The 21689-nt window shown below is 44.3% G+C and overlaps 1 protein-coding gene across 2 annotated transcripts in view; it reads right to left on the bottom strand.

Moving 5' to 3' along the window:
- The window catches only part of Adamts12 (ADAM metallopeptidase with thrombospondin type 1 motif 12), a 293075-nt gene extending 271643 nt beyond the window's left edge, over window positions 1-21432 (bottom strand). For both annotated transcript variants that reach the window (XM_045132353.1, XM_045132354.1), the window contains exons 1-2: window positions 21144-21432; window positions 11424-11785 (exon numbers count right to left, since the gene is read on the bottom strand). In XM_045132353.1, coding sequence (XP_044988288.1) covers window positions 11424-11785; window positions 21144-21273 — 492 coding nt within the window. In that variant the 5' untranslated portion in view covers window positions 21274-21432. The remainder of the gene's footprint in view (window positions 1-11423; window positions 11786-21143) is intronic.
- Between the last annotated feature and the right edge of the window lie 257 nt (window positions 21433-21689).

The following is a 21689-nucleotide window of genomic DNA, read 5'->3' as shown; positions in this document are numbered from 1 at the left end:
GAAGTGGGGATATGTGGAAAAGTTAGGTCATTGGAGGTGCACCCTCAAGGCAATACTGGAACCCCACTCCCTTCTCCTCTCTCTCTTTACTTCTCATCTGTCAGAAGGTGAGAAGTGTGCTGCCCCATGAGTTCTGCACCCTGATGTTCTGCCTTGCCACGAGCCCAAAACGAAGCCTATAGATGGCTTAAATCTCTTCTTCTCTTTCAAGTGTTTATCTCAGATGTTTGTCACAGTGATGGACAAGTGATTAGCACATACCCTTGCACCTATCAGCATTAATTGTGTCAACACCATTCCCGGCTGTATTGCATAAACATCATCTTAGGCTTCCAGGCAAATAATTTTCCAAAGGTTTCAACTCATACCAGGGTAAAATAAACTAGAATTAGTATGGTTGGGTTTAATGAGTCAGCGTGTTAAATTGTAATGCACATATAAGTCATTTTAACATATGGGTCAAACTCAGGAAATAGATAAGATCTAAGAATCTGCATTATGAGCTCCCATGGGATGCCCATTCTTCTAATCTGTGAGCCACAAGGATGTAGCTCACCTAAAATAACAGACATCAGGAGGCAAAGTCTTGTGTAAGATCATAAAATTATTAAGCAATTCAACTAGGTCTTGGCCTCTGATCCTGATCCTGACCCCCAAATCAAGTGGAATTGCTCCGTGTAGGGAGTAGGATGTAGGTAGTATCATCAGTCAAGTCATGCTGAAAGATGACTTCCAACACGAAAGTAAATCTTGGGCTGGAGAGATGGCTTAGCGGTTAAGCACTTGCCTGTGAAGCCAAAGGACCCCGGTTCGAGGCTCGGTTCCCCAGGTCCCACGTTAGCCAGATGCACAAGGGGGCGCATGCGTCTGGAGTTCATTTGCAGAGGCTGGAAGCCCTGGTGCGCCCATTCTCTCTCTCTCCCTCTATCTGTCTTTCTCTCTGTGTCTGTCGCTCTCAAATAAATAAATAAATAATTTTAAAAAAAGAAAGTAAATCTTCCCCAATTATGTAGGATATAAAATTCAGTCCTATTTTCGCATTTTCTCAAATCCTTATTAATATCTATCAGTCAACAGAGACATTTTTGAAAGGAACTAAGTATCTCTAATACTTAAACTACCTAAAACTATGATTCATATTGGGTCAAAAAGAGAAGAATTGGGGCTGGAGAGATGGTTTAGAAGTTAAGGTGTTTGCCTGCAAAGCCAAAGGACCCAGGTTGGATTCCCCAGGACCCACATAAGCCAAATGGACAAGGCAACACATGTGTCTGTAGTTCATTTGCAATGGCTAGAGGTCCTGACATGCCCATCCCCCCCCTTCTCTCTCCACCCTGCCACTCACTCCATCTGCCTTTCTCAAATAAATAAACAGAAGTTTGAAAAGAGCAGAAACATTAATGCATGAATATCTAAAATGAGACCGGACACTAAGCCTTCAGTTTCTGTAATGTAAACAACAGTGGGATATAAAGTTCCCAAAACAGAGATGTCAAGAAAGGAGTCGTGTCTGTATACTGAATTTGTGTAAACACTTTAGCAAAATTATTAGCTCCATAATGGAATATCTGAATTCCTGTCTCCAGTAACAACAGAGGCTCCTTCTTTCTTTCCCTAGAGCCACTGCTGAGTCTAGAGAGGGCCCCTGAGCCCCTCTCCCCCCAACCTGTGGCCCAGGCAGAGCATGAAACAATGCTGATTCTCCAAGCACAGCTCTCTTGGTTCTCTCCTTCCCAACTCCAATCTATCCTGATGAGAACCTAGAAAATGACACTATTGAATAAATAAGTAGAAAAAGACAAAGGAAAGGGAGGAAAAAAAATAATAAAATTCCACATGTACTTATGAGCCTGTAGCACAAAGCATTTATAATGAAGAGAGGAATTTCCACCAGTCTGAGGCCCAGTTTCAGTGTTTCATGTGTGAGTAAGCATGGGTCTGACCAGGCGACTCCAAAGGTCAGGAGTCAGGGAGAATTCCTCAGCATGAACCCAGAGTCAGATAAACAGAGCATTTGTTTCCCTCCCCCCAGTGACACAGTGACACAAAGGAAGCTGAAACTCAAATGAGTGGCTTCTTCTACAAATGAGCCCCGGCCCCTTCAGGATCAGGAAGCCAGGCAAGAAGCCCCAAGAGCAAGCTTTTCCACACAGATCTGCCAGCGAATTCATTCCTCTGCCACATCACCAGAATTCTGCCAGAATTCAAGAACAAGAGGGCAGGAACAGCTATGTTCTTTGTGTGTATGGAAAAGGGAAGCCGCAGGACTTCCCATCTGGGGCAAGAACTGAATTGAAGGAGACCATGGCCTGATGCCCATCCCTCCCTCTGCAGAGGCACCAATGCATGGCACAGGTATTTTACATGCCCCTATCCTCGCTCCTAGAAGGCACACAGATGCTTTGCCCTTGCTGTTTAGGAGGACAGGGCTTAGTGAGTTTAAGGAGTCAAAATTATAACAATTTGGACTGGAGAGATGACTCAGCAGTTAAGGTGCTTGCCCGCAAAGCCAAAGGACCAAGTTAGATTCCCCAGGACTCACTCAAGCCAGGTACACAAGGTGGCACATGCATCTGGAGTTTGTTTGCAGTGGCTGGATGTCCTGGTGTGCCCATTCTCCCTCTCTCTTCCCCTTTCTCTATCACAAATACATAAATAAAAATGAAATATTTAAAAACTTGTAATGCTGTATGTTTGTAGTCATTGGGAGCTTGATGATGAAAGCTGCAAGACTGTCACAGCTCCAGGTTGTTCCTTGTCTTAAGAATGGGTGCATCAATTTCTTTCTTTCTTTCTTTCTTTCTTTCTTTCTTTCTTTCTTTCTTTTTTTTTTTTTTTTTTTTTGGAGCACACATTTCATTTGTTTTGTTGAGAGAAAATAAAAGCTCTCTTGTCCTCAATGCCAAGGAGGCTAGACAAGGAAATAAAGGGTTGCCAATCACATGACTATTAACTATGTACTGCAGCAGAAACACAGCTTTGTGTGTATGAAAGAAATATTTTTTAAATTCACTTATTTGAGAGCAACAGACAGAGAAATAGGCAGAGAGAGAGAGAGAGAGCAGGGCCTCCAGCCACTGCAAACGAACCCCAGATGCATGTGCCCCCTTGTGCATCTGGCTAATGTGGGTCCTAGGGAATCGAGCCTCCAACTGAGAGTCCTTAAGGCTTCACAGGCAAGGGCTTAATTGCTAAGCCATCTCTCCAGCCTGAGAAGTATTTTTTTCTACACAGATTTATAAGATCTAACCCTTTATTTACCTGCTCCATCAGTTACTTACTAGAGAGCAGAAGTGTGTCAAAAAATAAATTCAGGCTTATTCTTTACCTTGAATACTAAAGGAGATATTGAGAAAGAAAACTGGTGAGGACTTGTTACAGCTCATTGGAAAAGGGTATGTTGATACACACACACACATACACACACACACACACACACCCTCACACTGTTATTTGAGGTGGAACCATTCAGGCTTTGGGAAACAGGATGATGACTATTGCCCATCTAATCCTCAGGTGATTGTCATCCGGATACCACAAAGCTCTGTAACATCCTGTGGATAATGGGCCCAGAGGGCATTGTAATAACAACACATTGGTACAAATTGCAAGAAGGTACATGGGGGAGCAGATGACATTTGAAAAGGTGCCTCTACAAAGAGATGAATTTAATAAAGGCGTCCCATCTAGACAGACAAATTACAAAATAATACATCACAAATGAATTGCTAACAAAAGTCTCTTTCCTTCCTGTAGTCAGGGCTTGATTTCCACCCTGAGTCATCACTTGTTTCAGCAAGCAGAGCTCGAGCTGGATTCCAGCCCCCATGGCCTCCTGGACAGAGGCATCTTTTCAGGCACATCATGTCCACACAGCACAGTGTGACTTGGAGCCTAGAGCTGGGGCTTTTCTGGAGCAAGCAGGTATTTCTCGAGAATAACCAAACCTGGAAGGCCTCGAACTGGGATGTATGGGTGGGTGAGTGGATGGGTAAACAGGCAGACGGATGGATGCCATCCTCCTTAAAGCTCAGTGCAGATTCTGAGCCCAGCCAAGATAAGTAAAACTTGCAGGTCATTAATCACATGCTACTTTCCTTCCACTCACATGTAAATCTTATTTTAAAGTCTTTATGAAATGTATACAAAGTGCCTTGCAAAACTAAGGAAAATACCGAGCCAGTCTCAGAATTAAAGGTGAGCCCAGTGTCTCTTCTGACGTCCTCGCGAGGGTGGAAGGCCAGAGCATCTACACACCATGCTGCCATCGTGACCAGTGAGTTCTCTGAACATCTCGAAGTAGCTCAGCGACCAGACTGCATGATGATGTTAAGTGGCTGGGCCACTGTTGAAGGACTATAATCTAATTTTGAAGCCTCGGGCTGGGGAAATCCACAGGGAAGTGGAGTACCACATTCCTCCAGCATCTACTGAGTGTTGATTATAAAACACTGGTAAACACATGTGAACAAGATGGGATAAGTGGGGAGGTCAAGGCAGGGTCCAGAGGAGAGGAGATATCCTCAGCACTACTGATATCTGATCGTGTGTGACCATGTGATCCTTCGTTGTGGAAGAAATTGTGGCAAGACCCCTGGTCTCTTCTCACTACGTGGCAGAAGCAATCCTGCCCTACGTGACGGTGACAAAAATGTCTCCAGTCATTGCCAAACATATCCTGTGGACAAAAGCTATCCCTGTTGAGAACAAGTGGACCAGGCTGGGAGCCGTGCTGGTGACAGGAATGTAGATTCTGAACATATTTTGACGATGGAGATGACAGGATTTGTTGACAAGACCACATGTGAGTGAGAGACAAAGAGAAGTCAATGATAAGATGACTCCAGAGGGTTGGCACTGGGCAACTGAATAGTGATGGTGACGTGCATAGAGGTGGGAAGACTGAAGTGGAGAGATCAAGTGTTACTCTGAACACGTGAAACTTGGGATTTCATGGGAAAAGGGTAATAAACTGTGGGAAATTATGAGGAGATATTTGAGTTAGATGCTTACACTTAGAAGACGTTCACATATACACAGAAAGATACAAAGATAAATGCGGGAAGTAGGTCATAAAAGGAGAATAAAATGGAAGAACTCAGTCTACCTGATTTCAAGGCTTAAGTCCACAGTAATGAAGACTGTGGACTATTAGTGGAACAGAACCTAAACCTCAGAAATAGACTCACAGTAATACGTTCAGGTGAATTTTCCAAAAGTGTAAGAGAAAACTTAGTGAGGAAAAGCTAGTCTTTCAATATGGGGATCTTGAGAAACTAGAAATCCACAGGTACAAAAGGAAGGGGAGGGGGTGAGGGAGAAGAAATGGAGGAAGAAGGGGAGGGCATGGGAGGAAAGAAATGACTCACTCTTTAAGTCTTACATCTCATTCAAAAAGTAACTTAAAATTTATCACACGGCCTTAAATGCAAACATAAGGAGGTGATGAAGGTAGGAGAGAAATTTTTCAGCTATATGACAATATGAGGTAATTCTTGTGATGGAAACACTTGACATCTTGCTGTGTTAATATCCAAATCCTGTGATATCATATAGTGATATTGCAAGATTGTTGCCATTAGAGGAACGTAAGTGCAGGTTATATGGGATCTTTCTGTAAATAATATTTCTTTTTTAATAGCACTTATTATTGAGCGTAAACTATTATTCACTGTTTTATGTGTTTGCTTGTTTGTTTTGAGGCAGAGCCTCACTTTAGCCAAGGTTGTCCTGCGACACTGTAGCCCAGACTGGACTCAAACTCATGGTGATCCTCCTCCCTCAGCCTCCCGAGTGCCCGCATTATAGGCATGAGGCACTACACCCATCTTATCAATAGCATTTCTTAGAACCACTTAGGAATCCATAACTACCTTAAAATTAACAAGCTAGACTTAAAAAAAAAAAAAAGCTTGAATGCTACCTTGTTCAAAATTTTAGTATATACCAGAGTTCAAAACCAAAAAGGAAATTGCACTGTGCCAAATCAGAAAGGAAAACTGGAAGGCAGAGGTGACCGCAAGTGACAGCTGGATGGCCCTGGGAAACCCATGACTAGCTCTTCAGATCAGGAACCAGTGTCTCATTCCCCACTGGGGCCTGGATTGAGGCAAGGGTTTATGACAGAGCCAAGAACTAAAGTATTCACTTTAGTGAGGCTATGGCTAAGAGATGTGAACAGGAATTAAATAATGCCCATTGCCTCCCTCCCCAAAATGTGTTAACAGACCCAGAGACATGGTACTGAAGGTGACTAAAGCTAGCTATTGATGAAAATGAAGTGCCCTATAAAATCACCACCCCAACTCTGTGTGATGTGGGAATATGAACTCTATAACCTTCTTCACTATCCTTCCAGGGAAGAAATGTGAACCAAAATACAACAAATTAATTTGGAACCAATCTTTTTAGGCCCCTGCCAGCAGCCAACACCAAATCACCCCCACTGGGACTCTCTCTTTCTTTTGCGAAGACTGAATTCTTACTGATTAAAGAACAGACTTTATCCACCAAACAACTCAAAATAGAACACATCCACTAAGCTTTTCAAGCGAAACGAATTCTGTAATTTCAAAGTTACTCAAGTTCTAGGGGGGAAAGGGATGGTGGCCATGGCAAGCCGATTGGGCAGCTGAGCTGATTGGATCTAGATGCTGCCCCCAGGAGGATGGGGGCAGAGCTGAGGGAGGAGATTTTTTATTTTTTTAATGGAGAAAGTTGCCCTAGAGCATCAAACCAAACAGGTGACTTTCTTAAGGTCTTCAGTTGGAAACCATCTGGGTCTGCTCCAAGGGTGACTGGATGATCCTCACATCATGAACAACACAAGGAGAACACATCCCCCAGGGTCATATTCAGATGACCCTACCTGAAGGAAAGAACACTCCAATCCTGTGCCTCAAAAGTGACAGGCAGATGCCCTAATCCCCATGATCGTGTCCTGTGGTGGTCTGAAAGTAAGTGTCCCCCACAGCCTCACCATTAAACCTCATACTTCATCCCCAGCTGGTGGAACCTTTGGGAGGTGGAGCCTTGCTGGAGGAGGTGTGTCACTGGGTGGCTCTTGAGGCTTACTAGTGCAGCCCTCTTGGGGGTTCATAGCTCACTGTCCTTCCTCCCTGCTGTTGTTCAGTGACACACCCAGTTGTCTGCTCTTTAAAAATATTATTTATTTATTTGAGAGAAAGAGAGGCAGGTAGAGAGAGAGAGAGAGAGAGAGAGAGAGAGAGAGAGAGAGAGAGAGAGATCGGGTGTGCCAAGGCCTCCAGCCACTGCAAACAAACTCCAGATTCATGTGCATCTGGCTTATATTAGCCCTAGGGAATCAAATCGGTCTGGTCTCACTCTAGGAGGACATGAATAATTTTGCTATATTTGCCACCGAGCTTACAGTCAGCCAAATGGTACGTTTATAGAAAAGACATTCTCTTTCGGCACTTTTTCATAGCTACATATTAAGTGTCAAACAATATATGAGAGATTCCAAGATAGCCCAAGTGGAGTGCTTCTGGAAAAGTCAATGACTTGGCTCTAAACTTTATAATCAAATGGCTACCATTTTGTTCTCCTATAATTGATGGGATCTTCAAATCTGATTCTTAAAATGTCCACATGGTATTTGTGGCTCTTTGGGATCCCTTGAAAAGCAAGTTGAAAGTAGGGAGTAACTTAGATCGGTGGTTGTCAGCGGTGGCTGCTGGTTAGAACCTCTAGGGAGAATAGCTAATACTGTTAATCAATACCCTCTCTCGCTAACCCAATGTCAGCAATACCAACTATACATTAGACTCACCTGAGTAGCTTTTAAAATGGCTAATGTCTGGCTCCACCATCAGAGCAACTGAATACACCTAAGGCTTAGGATGCCAGAGCATGGGCACTTTTTTTTCATTTTGTTAATTATTTTATGGTTAGTATATTAGAGAAATGGGCTTTGTTATGACATATTCATTTACACATAGCTCCCAAGTGATTCTAACGTTGAGCCAGGACTTGGAATGGTCACCCCGGGCCAGGGCTTCCCAAACTTCCATGAGCATGGGTCTCTTGGAGAGCTGCTTAGTGGAGTTTCGAGTTCAGAGCTCCAGAGCCAGCATGGAGGTGAGTGGCTCCCAAGGGTGCGGATGGAAGGAATTAGGAAGTGACTGCTGAGGGTTACCGGTTTCTCGGTGATTAACGAGCATGTTCTAAAATTTTGGGGGACTGCAGCACAAATCCACAGATGCATTTAAAGGCATTGAATTGGACACTTTAATTAAGTGGATTGTGTGCATGCAAGTGACATATTTTAGTAAAACTGCAGACAGAAAGAAGAAGAGATAGAGAAGGAGAGAGAGAAAATGACATCCTGATTTTTCTGGTGCACTGGATCTGGGATGAAGCCCATATTCTATCATCTTTGTGTGTTTGTTTGTTTTGTTTTGTTTTGTTTTTCTCCAGGTAGGACCTTGCTCTAGCCCAGGCTGACCTGAAATTCATTATGTAGTCTCAAGGTGGCCTCGAACTCACAGCAATTCATTTTTAAAAAACCTAATTTTTATTTATATATTTGAGAGCAAAAGAGGGAGAGAGAGGGAGAGAATGGACACACCAGGGCACCCAGCCACTGCAAACAAAATCCAGATGCATGCACCACCTTGTGCATCTGGCTTGCATGGGTCCTAGGGAATTGAACCTGGGTCCTTTGGCTTTTCAGGTAAGCACCTTAACTGCTAAGCCATCTCTCCATTCCCAGTCTATCTTCTTAATGAGCTTCCTGGTGATGCTTACTCAGCAGCTCCAAAGACCTCCCTGCGCTACCCCACGGGGAGGCACCTGGGTGTAAGCGTTCTCTGGCTTTATGAGAATGAGAGTAATCTATGTGCTCAGTGCATTGACATGGGTTCCCACATCAGCGATCTCCTGAGTGCTGTGGCCTTTGCCTGTTTGTCCCGTGGCTCCTTCTTTTCTATGTGGCAGTAACTTCCAGACCAGGAGCACTTCCTTCTGTTACCCTGGTCTTAGAGGATCAGGTGGCTCTGTTGTCACAAGGGAAGCTATGGTGTGAAATCAGAGTGCTCCCAGGGCATGAAGACCTTGGATACAGGTAATATTCCCCATTTGAACTAAACAATCATGAGGCCAGGGAAGAAGGAAGAGGGCCCTATTACTGATTTGGGGACGTTTGTGAATTGAGTAGGGGCAATAGTTAATCTCGATATTTGAAAAGCCAGGCTTACAGAAAAAAGACCAAATGCTTCATTTCCCCCCAAAAAGAAATTCATTCCAAAAGTTCCTCAGAAAAATTAAACTATTGTGCAATGTTTTGCCTGAGTTTTCCCATGGTATTCCACCAAAGCCAAAGTATGCAAATATATGACAGCTTCCTCCAGGACGAAAGCATCTCAGCCAAGGGGCAGTAAATGGCGAAGAGATTTGGAGCACGTGCACGTTGCGTTGCGTGGCCAGTCTCTAACTCCATCATGACCTCCAGATCCCTAGACTCTTTTAACCCAGAGTCACCCCCAACACACACTGTGAGTGATGAGGTTTCTTCTACTCAACATAAGAAAATCCCAAGATACCTCCACAGGATTCCTAAGCCCTGTTCCCCAGGCAGTTGCCATAGCCATCACTGTGGCTGCAACTAGAAGTAAGAGAACAAAGGCATCATCTTTTTCTTCCTTTCTTACTTCTTTTCTTTAATAATTAGATCCCAGGTATGGCAGGTAAGTGCTTTGCTACTAAACCACTTACTTCCATCCCTACCAATGTTCTTTTAAGTACAGGTTTAGATTTTGAAAGATAAACTTGGCCGTACTTTAAGATAAAGTATGTGACCGGGGGAATTGGTGTTTATATTATCTTTTATAGTAAACATATTCAATATTTATAATAAACTTTTTCAAATATATATATATATATATATATATATATATATATATATATATATGTACACACACACATCATTCATATATATATATATATATATATATATATATAGGAAGGGGGCTGGAGAGATGGCTTAACAATTAAGGTGCATGCCTGCTAAGCCTAAGGACCCAGGCTCAATTCTCCAGGTCCCACGTAAGCCAGATGCGCATGGTGGTGCATGCATCTGGAGTTTGTTTGTAGTGGCTAGAGACCCTGGTGTGCCCATTATCTCTCTCTGTCTCTCTCTCTCTCTGTCTCTCTCTCTCTCTCGTTCCCTCCCTCCCTCCCTCTCTGTCTGAAATAAATAAATAAATATCTTTAAAAACAGAAAGTACATGAGGGAGTTTCAGTTCTTTAAAAAAAAAAAAAAAGGAGGGGGAGGAAGGGCACAATGTACCCAAACCTCATCACAAATCAGATATTCCAGTGCCAGTGGCCCAGTGTATCAGAACCATAAAAATATATAAGAATCATAGCTAACATTCAATGGGTGTCAATATTTACTTAACACTCTCCTAAGACTTAGATATGTGTAGCAATTCACTTAGTTCTTATGTACTCCATGACAGGGCTTAGCAAACTTTTCCCATAGAGGCTGGATAGATATTTCCATGTTCTGCATCACATAGTACCAGTCTCAACTATGCACCTTTGCTTTGTAGTTTGAAAGCAACTGTGGATTATATATAAATTCACTGGTATATATGTGTTTCAATAAAACTTTATGAGAACAACCAGTAGGTCCTAGCTTGCCATCCCCTGCTCTGAGACTATTTCTTTTTTTTTTTAATTTTTTTGTTCATTTTTATTTATTTATTTGAGAGCAACAGACAGAGAGAGAAAGAGGCAGATAGAGAGAATAGGAGCGCCAGGGCCTCCAGCCACTGTCAAGAAACTCCAGATGCATGAGACCCCTTGTGCATCTGGCTAACGTGGGTCCTGGGTAAGCAAGCCTCAAACAGCGGTCCTTAGGCTTCACAGGCAAGTGCTTAACCGCTAAGCCATCTCTCCAGCCCCCGAGACTATTGCTATTATTGTTTCCATTTTGCAGGTGAAAAACACAGAAGCACAGCAGGATCTGGTGACACAGCCGAGGACCAAAGGAAGTCCGATTACCACATCCATATAGTCAACTATGATAGCCTAGTACCTGTGAGTCTCGCTCAGTCCCAATCAGTTTCCTAATTCAGAAGGCAATGGCCACTCAAAATGTAAGCTTCAGGTCTGCCCTGGAGACTGAAGACCCAATTCAAATCTCCCCTCTTATCCAGCCTTGCTCCAGCTGGAGTTTTTTTTCTCTGCCTCCTCCAAGCCCCTGTATCCCGATTCTCTGCACCTCCCAAATGGATTGCCTTTTGTTTTTAGCACATACTATTTCCCCAACCCCTTTGGATGCGAGGATCACAAATTGGCACATGCTGATACAGCCATGAACCTGTTCATAGAGGGTCCACAGGCCAGACTCCCAGGGCTCGGGGCAGAGGAGGGAGATGAGGGACTTGGGCACTCACCAGTCCGTGGCAGGCACTGATGGCTGCCGTGCCTATCGCCGTGCCCTGCTGGAGAACTGTGCCCCTGAGATGGCAGGGTGGGCCTGAGGATGACACCATCTTAACATGAGACAGGTTTCCATATCTCTTCTCCACAATATAGCTATTGGAAAGAAATTCCTGGTTCGTGGTCAGGTTAAAAACCAGGTCTTTCTCCTCGTGTGAAATTCTGTAGTACACCCAGTCCTCGGGGCCATCCACAGCTCTCTTCCTTCTGTTGCTGACGACAGGATGGTGTAAGCCATAGGGCAGAAAACGCCCGCTGGAATCTACACGGATAGGCCCCACCACGTGGTATTCGGGCAAGGTTTTGATAAAACGCTCTGAAAGAAAAAGAGACAGAGAATAAAAATGAAAGCCAGGCTGAGTAAGACAAACGCACTACCACTGGAGTGAGAGACTCTTACCTTGCTGACTGCAAAAGTACGGCTGACTTTGAGTTAGAAAACTTCCTCCCCCATACGAACTTGTCAACATTAAATTCCCTGAGCCATTCACATTTTCAAAGCACTTCCTCTTCCATGACATGCAGCAGTTGGAACTGACACTGTATCAGTCACTTTATCAGAGACAACTTAAGATAAGCCTTGAAATTCCACATGGCAAGTCCCCGGCCTAAACTGAGTGATCTAAATCACTCAGTCTTTATAACAAGATGCTACGATACCTTGGGAACTTCCTACTAAGTGAGGTTAGAGGAAAAACCTAAAAACACAGTGAACTCATCCCACATACCCTAACCAACCTCACACTTACGACAGCATCAGAATGATTCATGATGTGGCCATGCTTATTTAAAGGAATTTCAAAATACCCTAAACAAAATGGTGAAGAAACATACCAGGATCTGAGGTATTGACTCAAAATATCAAAATTGCTGCTTTAAAGATGCAAAATGAAGTGCTGGAGAGATGGTTCAGTGGTGGATGGGGCTTGCTTACAAAACTTGACAGCTTGGACTCCATTCCCCTGAACCCTCATAAAGCCAGAGGCACAAAGTGGCCCATGCATCTGGAGTTTGTTTGCAGGGTCAATAGGCCTTGGTGCACCTATACTTCCCTCTCTCTCTTTCTCACACACACTCTTTCTCCTCCAACCTTCCCCTCCCTCCCTGCAAATAAATAATAAAAATTAATTTTCAAAACTTCAAGATGCAAAATGAAGATACTTTTTCTACATACAAGAACATAAACACTTTTTGACTCACTCCAGTTTAAATCTCAACTCCATCTGCATATTTATTTTATTTTACTTTTTTGATTTTTATTTTTTTATTGACAACTTCTATGCTTACAGACAATAAACCATGATTTTTCCCTCCCCTCCCCCACTTTCCCCTTCACAACTCTGCTCTCCATCATATCCCCTCCCTCTCTCCATTAGTCTCTCTTTTAATTTGATGTCATCTTCTTTTTCTCCTATTATGAGGGTCTTGTGTAGGTATTGCTAGGCACTGTGAAGTATTTTTTTTGTTCATTTTTATTTATTTGAGAGCAATAGACAGAGAGAGAAAGAGGCAGATAGAGATAGAGAGAGCAAATGGGCACACCAGGGCCTCCAGCCATTGCAAATGAGCTCCAGACGTGTGTGTGTCCCCTCGTGCATCTGGCTAATGTGGGTCCTGGAGAATTGAACCTCAAACTGGGGTCCTTAGTCTTCACAGGGAAGCTCTTAACCACTAAGCCATCTCTCCAGCCCTTGGGAGGTATTTTTATCTTTTCAAATATCACTCTGGATTGCAGAGTAAGCAAAGCAGACTCTGGGCTGCGTAGCAAAATAACGTTTTCTTGACAGAGGGAGAGAGAAAGGCAGAGACAGAGAGAGAAAGAAAGGGGATAGTATAACCATGCAATAGTAGAAACCTTCCTAGAATGCATGCAAACAAAACTACATACGTAACTCATTAGAATGGTTTTCCATGGGGGAGGATTGGGAGTAGGGAGTAAGGACCAAAAAAAAAAAAGCATTGATATCTAAAACAAAGGAGAGCCTTTGTGCAAATAAATAATGCTAGTGTTCCGTGAGCTGAAGAGTATAACTGATGTGTTACTCTCTTTTCTTCCCACATACTCCCTAGGAAATGTCTGGACCAATCCAGGTTTGGCACTTCCTCACCCTTCCAAGTTCAGATCTGCATGAAGAGAGGAATGGCCAGGCTCTGAGGGATGGGCCTACCCACCTTCAGTAGTAGAGGCCCACCCGCAGTTCTCACCACACAGTGCTGTCTCCGGCTGCTCCAGGGCCCCAGCACTAGAGGGGTATTGTGGCAGAAAGAGCTTCCCTCTGCTAGGGATCCTGTCTTCTGGCCAAGGAGAGCAGGTGAGCTGAGATGCTGACTGCTTCTCCCTAGGAAGCTGCGTGGACCTGGGACACCTGTGACACTGGAGGTTTCCTGAGTCCCTCGCTGTGAGCAATTCTTCCTCCACCCTCAGCCTTTCCGCCCACCACCCCTGTAGGAAAGCCCTTCGACCTCTACAAAGTATCTTTGGTATCATTTCAAAACTGATCCAGGTTGCCTTCCGTGGGGTCTAAATGTAGCTCAGAGGAAATAAGTGTGATCCACGTGATGTTGATGTCAGGGAAGTTACAGCATTGCTGGGAAGTTCACGCTTATAGTTGGCTCTGGCACCAGCTGCCATCCCAGCCAGCCTTTTGGCTACTGTTGGCTCACCTGCCGGTCTCAGTGTGCCCCAGACGCACATGAAACTCTCTGAGATCTCGGAAGGTCTCCTCCCTTGCCCTAGCTTGGGAAAACAGTGAGGGGAATTCCCCGGCACTCTCATCTTCTCTTCAGTAAAGTGTCTCTGCAATACCTTTCTACTAACTTTTAGGCCATCCTCACATACACACAAGAAAGGTAGGTTGGGGGGTTGGGGAGTTGGGATGCTGGAGGAATGGCTTAGCAGTTAAGGTGTTTGCCTGCAAAGCCAAAGGACCCAGGTTTGATTCCCCAGGACCCATGTAAGCCAGATGCACAAGGGGGCACACATGTCTGGAGTTTGTTTGCAGCCCTGGCACACCCATTTCTCTCTCTCTTTCCCTCTTTCTCTGTCACATAAATGAAAATAAAATAAGAAGAAAGGTAAGTGGGGAGCTTAGGGTCACGCCGTATCTCTGGAAGCCTTGTATAACTGGAATAGAAAGTCTTTGTATAAATGGATGAGAAATAACCTCCTTTTCCCCTCACTCTTAAGGTCTTAGCAGAGCTGAGACAAAATAAACTGTCTCACTTTAAAACCCTGTCACATTGCAAGTGTCTGCATCTCCATCAAAACAGAAAATCAAGAAGATTTTTTTCCCTAACAGATCATTTTTCCAAAAAGCCATTAATGCCCAATTTAAGAGTAGCACAAACTAAAACCAACCACATTAAGAAAAACACAAGTTCAGAATCAAATGTTATACTTTTTGAACAAAACTGTAGGGCTGAAAATGGTGTGCTATACCTGGAAAACAGCTATGGTAATTGCAAGTTGTCATGAAACAGAGAATAGCAAACATACCTTGAATCAAACTCACACTTTAAAAAAAAGATTTTATGTAGAAAATTTATATAAATTGATAAATCAAAATATATACTTAATAATCATGGCTATTATGTAGACATATAAAAACAGAGAATGATAGATTATAACAGGATACATAATAGAAATTGTCTGCTATGCCAGGCATGGTGGCGCATGCCTTTAATCCCAGCACTCGGGAGGCATCACCGTGAGTTCGAGGCCACCCTGAGACTACATACTGAATTCCAGGTCAGCCTGGGCTAGAGTGAGACCCTATCTTGAAAAACAAAACAAAACACAACTGTCTACTACAATTGCTACTGATATGAATCGACTGATATGAATTTGGAACAAAGTATTGAAGATAATGTATAAAAAATAAAAATTGTTATTTGCTCATACTTAAGGCATGCATTTTCTTCTTGGAATTTAGGTTGTTTATGTTGTTTTCTCATTACAGAGAAATAGGAGAAGAAGATTGGGCATGAAAGGTGCTGGGCTGCTTATTAGGGGACTATGAAAACATAAGAGAATATTTACCCAACTTTCACATGGGTCAGGTGAAATCTATTGATCTTTTCAGAGGACATTTAATCAGCTGGCACATGGCCCTTCAGAGTGGCATGCTCATTGTCCCTGTGCTGTTGCCAATGTCATGTGTGGTGCAGCTAAAGAGAGCATGGTCCGTATGTGTTCCCTCCCATTCTCTCTTAAGAACAGTTGAATTTCTAGGACTCTGCTAAAAAGGGCAATGAAACTCCCGTAACAGGGGTTATTTCCATACTTATCTTCCGTGGGTTGTTGGATCCGTACATCTGTTTTTATTAGGGAAATTAACATATGACAAGCTGTGGAGAGGGGCCTAGGTCTCTTCAAAATTATCAAAGATGCCACAGGAAGTTAGATGTGTTCACCGGCCCTACAAGAATGCATCTGCAACCAGATAGCTTATTATAAATGGCATAATGGTGAAGTTTTCCTACATTGACAAGAAAAAGCTAGGGCTGGAGAGATGACTCAATGGTTGAGGCGCTTGCCTGCAAAGCCTTATGACCCAAGTTTGATTCCCCGGTACCTATATCAAGCCAGATGCCCAAGGTGGTGCATGCATCAGGAGACCATTTGTAGTGGCTGGAGGCCCTGGCACACCCATTCTCTCTTCTATCTCTCTCTGCTTGCAAGTAAATGAATAAAAACATTTTTAAAAAAATAACTTCTGGCCAGGCATGGTGGCGCACGCCTTTAATTCCAGCACTCAAAAGGCAGAGGTAGGAGGATTGCCATGAGTTCGAGGCCACCCTGAGACTACAGAGTGAATTCCAGGTCAGCCTGGGCTAGGGTGAGACCCTACCTCGAAAAACCAAAAAAACAAAAACAAAAACAAAAAACAACCTTCTGTCATGTAGATTTTTTCCAAACAGCATTAACAAGCGATTTCAGATTTTTCTTTCTGTTCTCTCACAGGCCTGTGCGCCTATAAGCCCATCTCCAGCATGCAGTAAAGTACCCGGCCTGCTGACGTCTCAGCGCTGTCAGAACAGAGCCAACCAGACCACAGAAGTGACTGGCACCTTGTAAACAGTTCAGGTGGCTCTTGATCTACAGTGGTCTGCTTTATGGCTTCTCTACCTTATGATGTTACAAAAGCAGTGGCTTCATAGTACAAACTACTTTGATTTCTTTTTTTTTAATTAAGTAGAAACTTTGTATGGACACAACTGCCACAGACTGGCAAAGCCAGGACCACCAGTCCGAGGGAAAACAGGGCCTTGGGAGGTGGGCAAGGAGTGGGCGAAGTGACAAACACACACACACACACACACACACACACACACACAAGGTTAATGTATCTGTGTGTATTTTACTGAAGTAGAGCATCAGGTTATATACAATTCTGGCTGCATAAGCTTAGCCTTTGTTTATTCATGCAGTACAATTTCTATGAATAGTCTGCTTCAAGTATCAAGTATTTTTAACGAAAGTTCTAACAAGGCAACGTCATAACTCTAATATATTTTCTTCCTTGAACCATGCCATAAGAATGTAGGTGTATCAAAGCCTGCCTTCTCATAATTGGATCCCAGTTGTTTCCTTATGCTTTCTCTTTGTGTTTTTGTAAGCAAGCACCAAGGTAGCCTCGACCTAGCAAGTCTGTCCACAAAAGTTAAAGATTACCAAGAAACATGTTTCCCACCATTGTTTGCTAGCGTATCCCCATTCCTATACACTCCCGTATAAGGTGATGGTTCATCGATTGGTTCTGGTCCTCGGAATTCTGACTATGACTTGAAACAACAGCGGGGTCTTTGGAGGAAGCGTCACACCATCAGGTGACTCAATTTTTGGAAACTGTTCCATATCTAATTTTTACTAAATTGTGAAAGAACATCATGCTGCTGCCATGTGTCAGGAACAGAACAGTAGTGATGAAGCAAACAGCTATTAGAGAGCAGCAAAAGGCACCACAAGCCTGGAGAATGCACGTCCTTCCAGGAGGCTTTCTTCCTTGAAGCTTTCGCCTCGGCCTGGTGAACAGGTCAGGCAGACTCCACCGGAGGTGGCGTGGCACACAACTACTTTGAATTTTGACCTTTTCCCAGCGAGTGAAATTGGGAGAGATATCGTCACTACTCTGGGCAACAGAAGCCAGCACAGGCCCCAGGCACCCCATGATCATGAGGGGAGACAACCCCTTCTCCACAGTGTATAGATTTGCTAAACTATAACAGCCTAACATTGGTGTGTTAAAGATGTTTGGGAGGGACTGTAGAGATGGCTTAGTGGTTAAGTGCTTGCCTGTGAAGCCTAAGGACCCTGGTTCGAGGCTCAATTCCCCAGGACCCACGGAAGCCAGATGCACAAGGGGGCGCATGGATCTGGAGTTTGTTTGCAGTGGCTGGAGGCCCTGGTGTGCCCATTCTCTCTCTATCTATTTGCCTGCCTCTCTTCCTCTCTCTCTCTGTTTCTCTCTGCCACTCTCAAATAAGTTAAAAATAAACAAAAACATAAAGATGCTTTCATAGTGACATTATCAACTTGTAATGGGTTTATTGGGACTGAACAACATATGTTGAGAAGTGTTTGTATAAAGATAACCCTAAATTAGAGATATTATCAGCCATAGAAAAGAGTAATTATGTTGTGGGGAAGCTGAACATTGTTCTGATATTTAGCTGTGAAGCAAACACCTTGGGGGCTGGAGAGATGGCTTAGCCATTAAAGCACTTGCCTGTGAAACCTAAGGACCCAGGTTCGATTTCCTAGTACCCATCCATGTAAGCCAGATGCATGAAATGATATGTGTGTTTGGAGTCCTTTTGCAGTGGCTAGAGGCCTTGATGTGCTTGTTCTCTCTCTCTCAAATAAATAAAATATTTTTTAAAAAACCTTGGAGAAGACATACCACATTCTTACATCACAACTAAATGATATGAAAAGCAGTCATTAGTCAAATCTCTCTTACAGAGGATTATATTTGTCTCCATATACTTTCTTAAGACTAATAAGTTTATTTATGTATTAATTGTATTTGGGGGTATAAGACCCTAGATTATACTAGGCAAGTACAATAGCTTATTCTAGCCTAGAACTAAATTTTGACTGTATCCAACCAACCCTGAGAACCAGGAGGAATCTCCAAGGTTATCTGGCATGTGGATCTCTTTCCAACTGTAAGATACTACTCAAACTCCTTACAACCACCTGGTGAACTTGCATTCAGTAGGTGGTTAATAAATACACGTTGATTAAAAGACTGCCCCCTCGACCTCTCAGTGATCCACAGCTGTGAAAATAGAGATGAATGAGAAGCTCTCTGAATTTACAAATTTGAATATTCACGATTTGGATGCCATTCAAAAATGTCAAATTAGAAATAGGAGGTCTTCTGCAAGCCAACCTCAGACCAGCTGTTCCCAAGAAGTTCTAGAAACTTCTGTCCTTATTTGCTCTCCTACCCTTCCCTCTCACTCACCCCTTCCCTGGTTCTAGATGGAGTTCTACCTAAAAATTTCTCCTTAGCACAAAGCGTGGATTTATTTGTAACTTGACTAATGAGGATTGGTGAGGCTTTCAAAGACTGAAATCAAGCTGCATGGCAGTCTTTTCTTTGTATTTTTTAAAAATAAATAGTTGTTACTGGTCAAAAAAAAAAAATGACTGAAATCATTTTTGCTGAGTGTGTGGTGTGTACACGTGTGTGGACTCCGTGTTAGATGCCATCATCTGTTGCTTTCCCATATTATTTCGTTGAGATGGGATCTCTTACGGACCCTAGAGCTCACACTGTTTCTCAATTAGGCTGGCTGACCAGTGACACCCAGCAATCCTAATGTGTCTTCCCCCTCAGCATGGGTGCCTGGAATCGGCTTCTGAGGACAAGCACATTTACCCACTGAGCCATCTCTCCAGCCCCCAAAATTAAAATCATTTTTACAACTAAATATATGTGCATCAATCATGAGCTGGGAGCATTTTACAGCCATTTTTTAAATACCAAATATTCTCAGCATATAACTGTAAAAAAAACAAAATTTAATGCCAAAGGAAAGCAGCCATTTCTCACTTTCCAGAGGGGAACAAGCCAGGCCCCAGCAGAGTCTGCTCCACCCCAGGCTGAATTCCCTTACAAAGATGTGGGAGCTGAAAAGCAACCCAGGAGACTGTGTGTTTGAACCACACTGTGTCAGAATGCCCTGGGAAGGGCTTGCAGCCTTTGTTTGCACTGCTCCAGACCAGAGACCTCACAAAGGGACTGTTAGGCAACGAAAAACAAGGGCTGCTGTTTTAAACGTGGGGTCCGAGATGGTATCTGGGCGGTTTAACACGGGAGAGAGCGCGGGCTGATTGACATCTAACCCCAGCGCCTGTAGGGCTCTGGCTTCCAAGTCAAGCAAAGGGACAGAGGGACTCCCAGCGGACCGGTCTTAAAGCTACAGCTGCGGAGTCCCCCAGCTGTTTTTAAACTTTGCCATGTGGACCGAAAACCCTGCCTCGCCATCTCCTAAACACGGACAGGCCAGTGATGTCAACCAAGTGGCCTTTGGGGCTTGAAGGAATATGAGACCACCGTGGAGGGCCCGAGTCACCAGCAATCACGGGGCTTAGGAAAGTGCAGCGTGCGCGTGTGGTGCACACACGTCATCCCGGCTATTGTTCTCAAGCATGCCTCCGTGCTTAAAAGTCGGGCTACTTGGTTCAAATCTTGCTTCATCATTTGCAAGGCTCTTATACTCTCCAAACTCCAGCTTCCCCAAAGGAAGATGTTAGCAATGGGGTAGCGCGCACACACACACACACACACACACACACACACACTCACTCACACACACAAGCAGAGCTGCTCTAACTTTTCCTCCTCCAGAGGCACCATGCAGTCCCACGAAACAGGACATTTCCTACTTTCTAAGTCCTATTAAAAAAAAAAAAAGTAAAGAAAAGAAAAAAGCACCATCAACACCACCTTGCCTATACGAACCACACTGCTTGAGGAATGATCATTACAGACTGCTGCCACAAGTCCTCCAATGCTTTCTGCCACAAGTGGTTTGGAAAGAGAAAAGAGTAAGCAAGGGGAAAGTGAGACCCCGGAGGAGGTGGATCCACGCCCTACCAGGACTGTCATGTTAAAAACACAAAACCCTACATCTTTCCAAGAAAGCCAAACACAGCCAAGGGTGCTCAGCAGGGGAGCGGAATCACATTTCCCTTTCCCTGGCGGGGAGCTTAAAACTAACGGAAATATTTCTAGGAGAGCCCGTGAGCAGCTGGCACTCTGTCATAAAAATAAGCTTCCATGTGACAGAGGCTTGAAACAGGACAGCATTGGGAAAGGTGTTGGGGGGAGGGATAGGAGGAGGGAGGGCGGGTCAGATGACAGACAGACAGAGACCAAGCTATCTCTAGGGCCTTCCAAGCAATGTCAGCCGGCGCGACAGGACAGTCTTTCTCCATCCATGGATCCTAAGAATAAGCCCAGGTACCTAGTCACCCCCCTCCCCAGCCCAGTTTTCCTTTGACTCAGCTAAATGGCTTTGTGGGTTCAGCCTAGCTCAGTGGGGGGGGGGGGGATGGGAAAAAGGCGCCGACCAAGTTCCACATGTCTTAAACCACCACTGTTTGTAAAGGAAATAGAAAGAGGGATGTGGGGGGGGGGGGTAGGATAAAAGCCACTAACCTTGCCTCGGGTCCAGGAAGCGAACTGGGCCTGGCTGAGGTGGTGATCGCCCATGGCAAAGCGCCCCAAAGTTAAATAGTAGAACCACGGTGGGGAAGTCTGCAAGCCAGCTCCTCCGAGCACATGGCATGGCTCATTCAGTTGTTGGAGGAGAAGAAACAGTCAGAAAGTTTTAGCCTTCAGCTCCAGAAAGCCAGTCGTTGCCCTTGGCTCAGCAGGAAGATGCAGGTGGGCATGGTCCGGGCGCGGGAGGGGACTGGCCGGCTGCAACACAGCCCGGGCGAGCTCTCTGTCTTTTTTTTTTTTTTTTTTTTTTTCAAGCAGACAAGGGTTAGATACCTTTTATCCCCTCCTTCCTCCAGAAAAGGGGAGTGGATCCGCTGACAGCGTCTGCTTTGGGCCTGGGAGTGGAATGGGTCAGAGCGAGGGCTCAACCCACCCCAGGCCGCCACCCTTCTCCTTTCGCCCGCCCCCAGCCCAGCCAGCTCCGTGCGTGCATCTTCCTCCGGGACTCCCTCCTCCTCCTCCTCCTCCTCCTCCTCTCAC

This window comes from Jaculus jaculus, chromosome 13 (genome assembly GCF_020740685.1).
Source record: "Jaculus jaculus isolate mJacJac1 chromosome 13, mJacJac1.mat.Y.cur, whole genome shotgun sequence".
Taxonomy (NCBI): Eukaryota; Metazoa; Chordata; class Mammalia; order Rodentia; family Dipodidae; genus Jaculus; species Jaculus jaculus.
The sequence above is the reverse complement of the archived record's forward strand: the minus strand, read 5'-3'. Positions and strand labels throughout refer to the sequence as shown.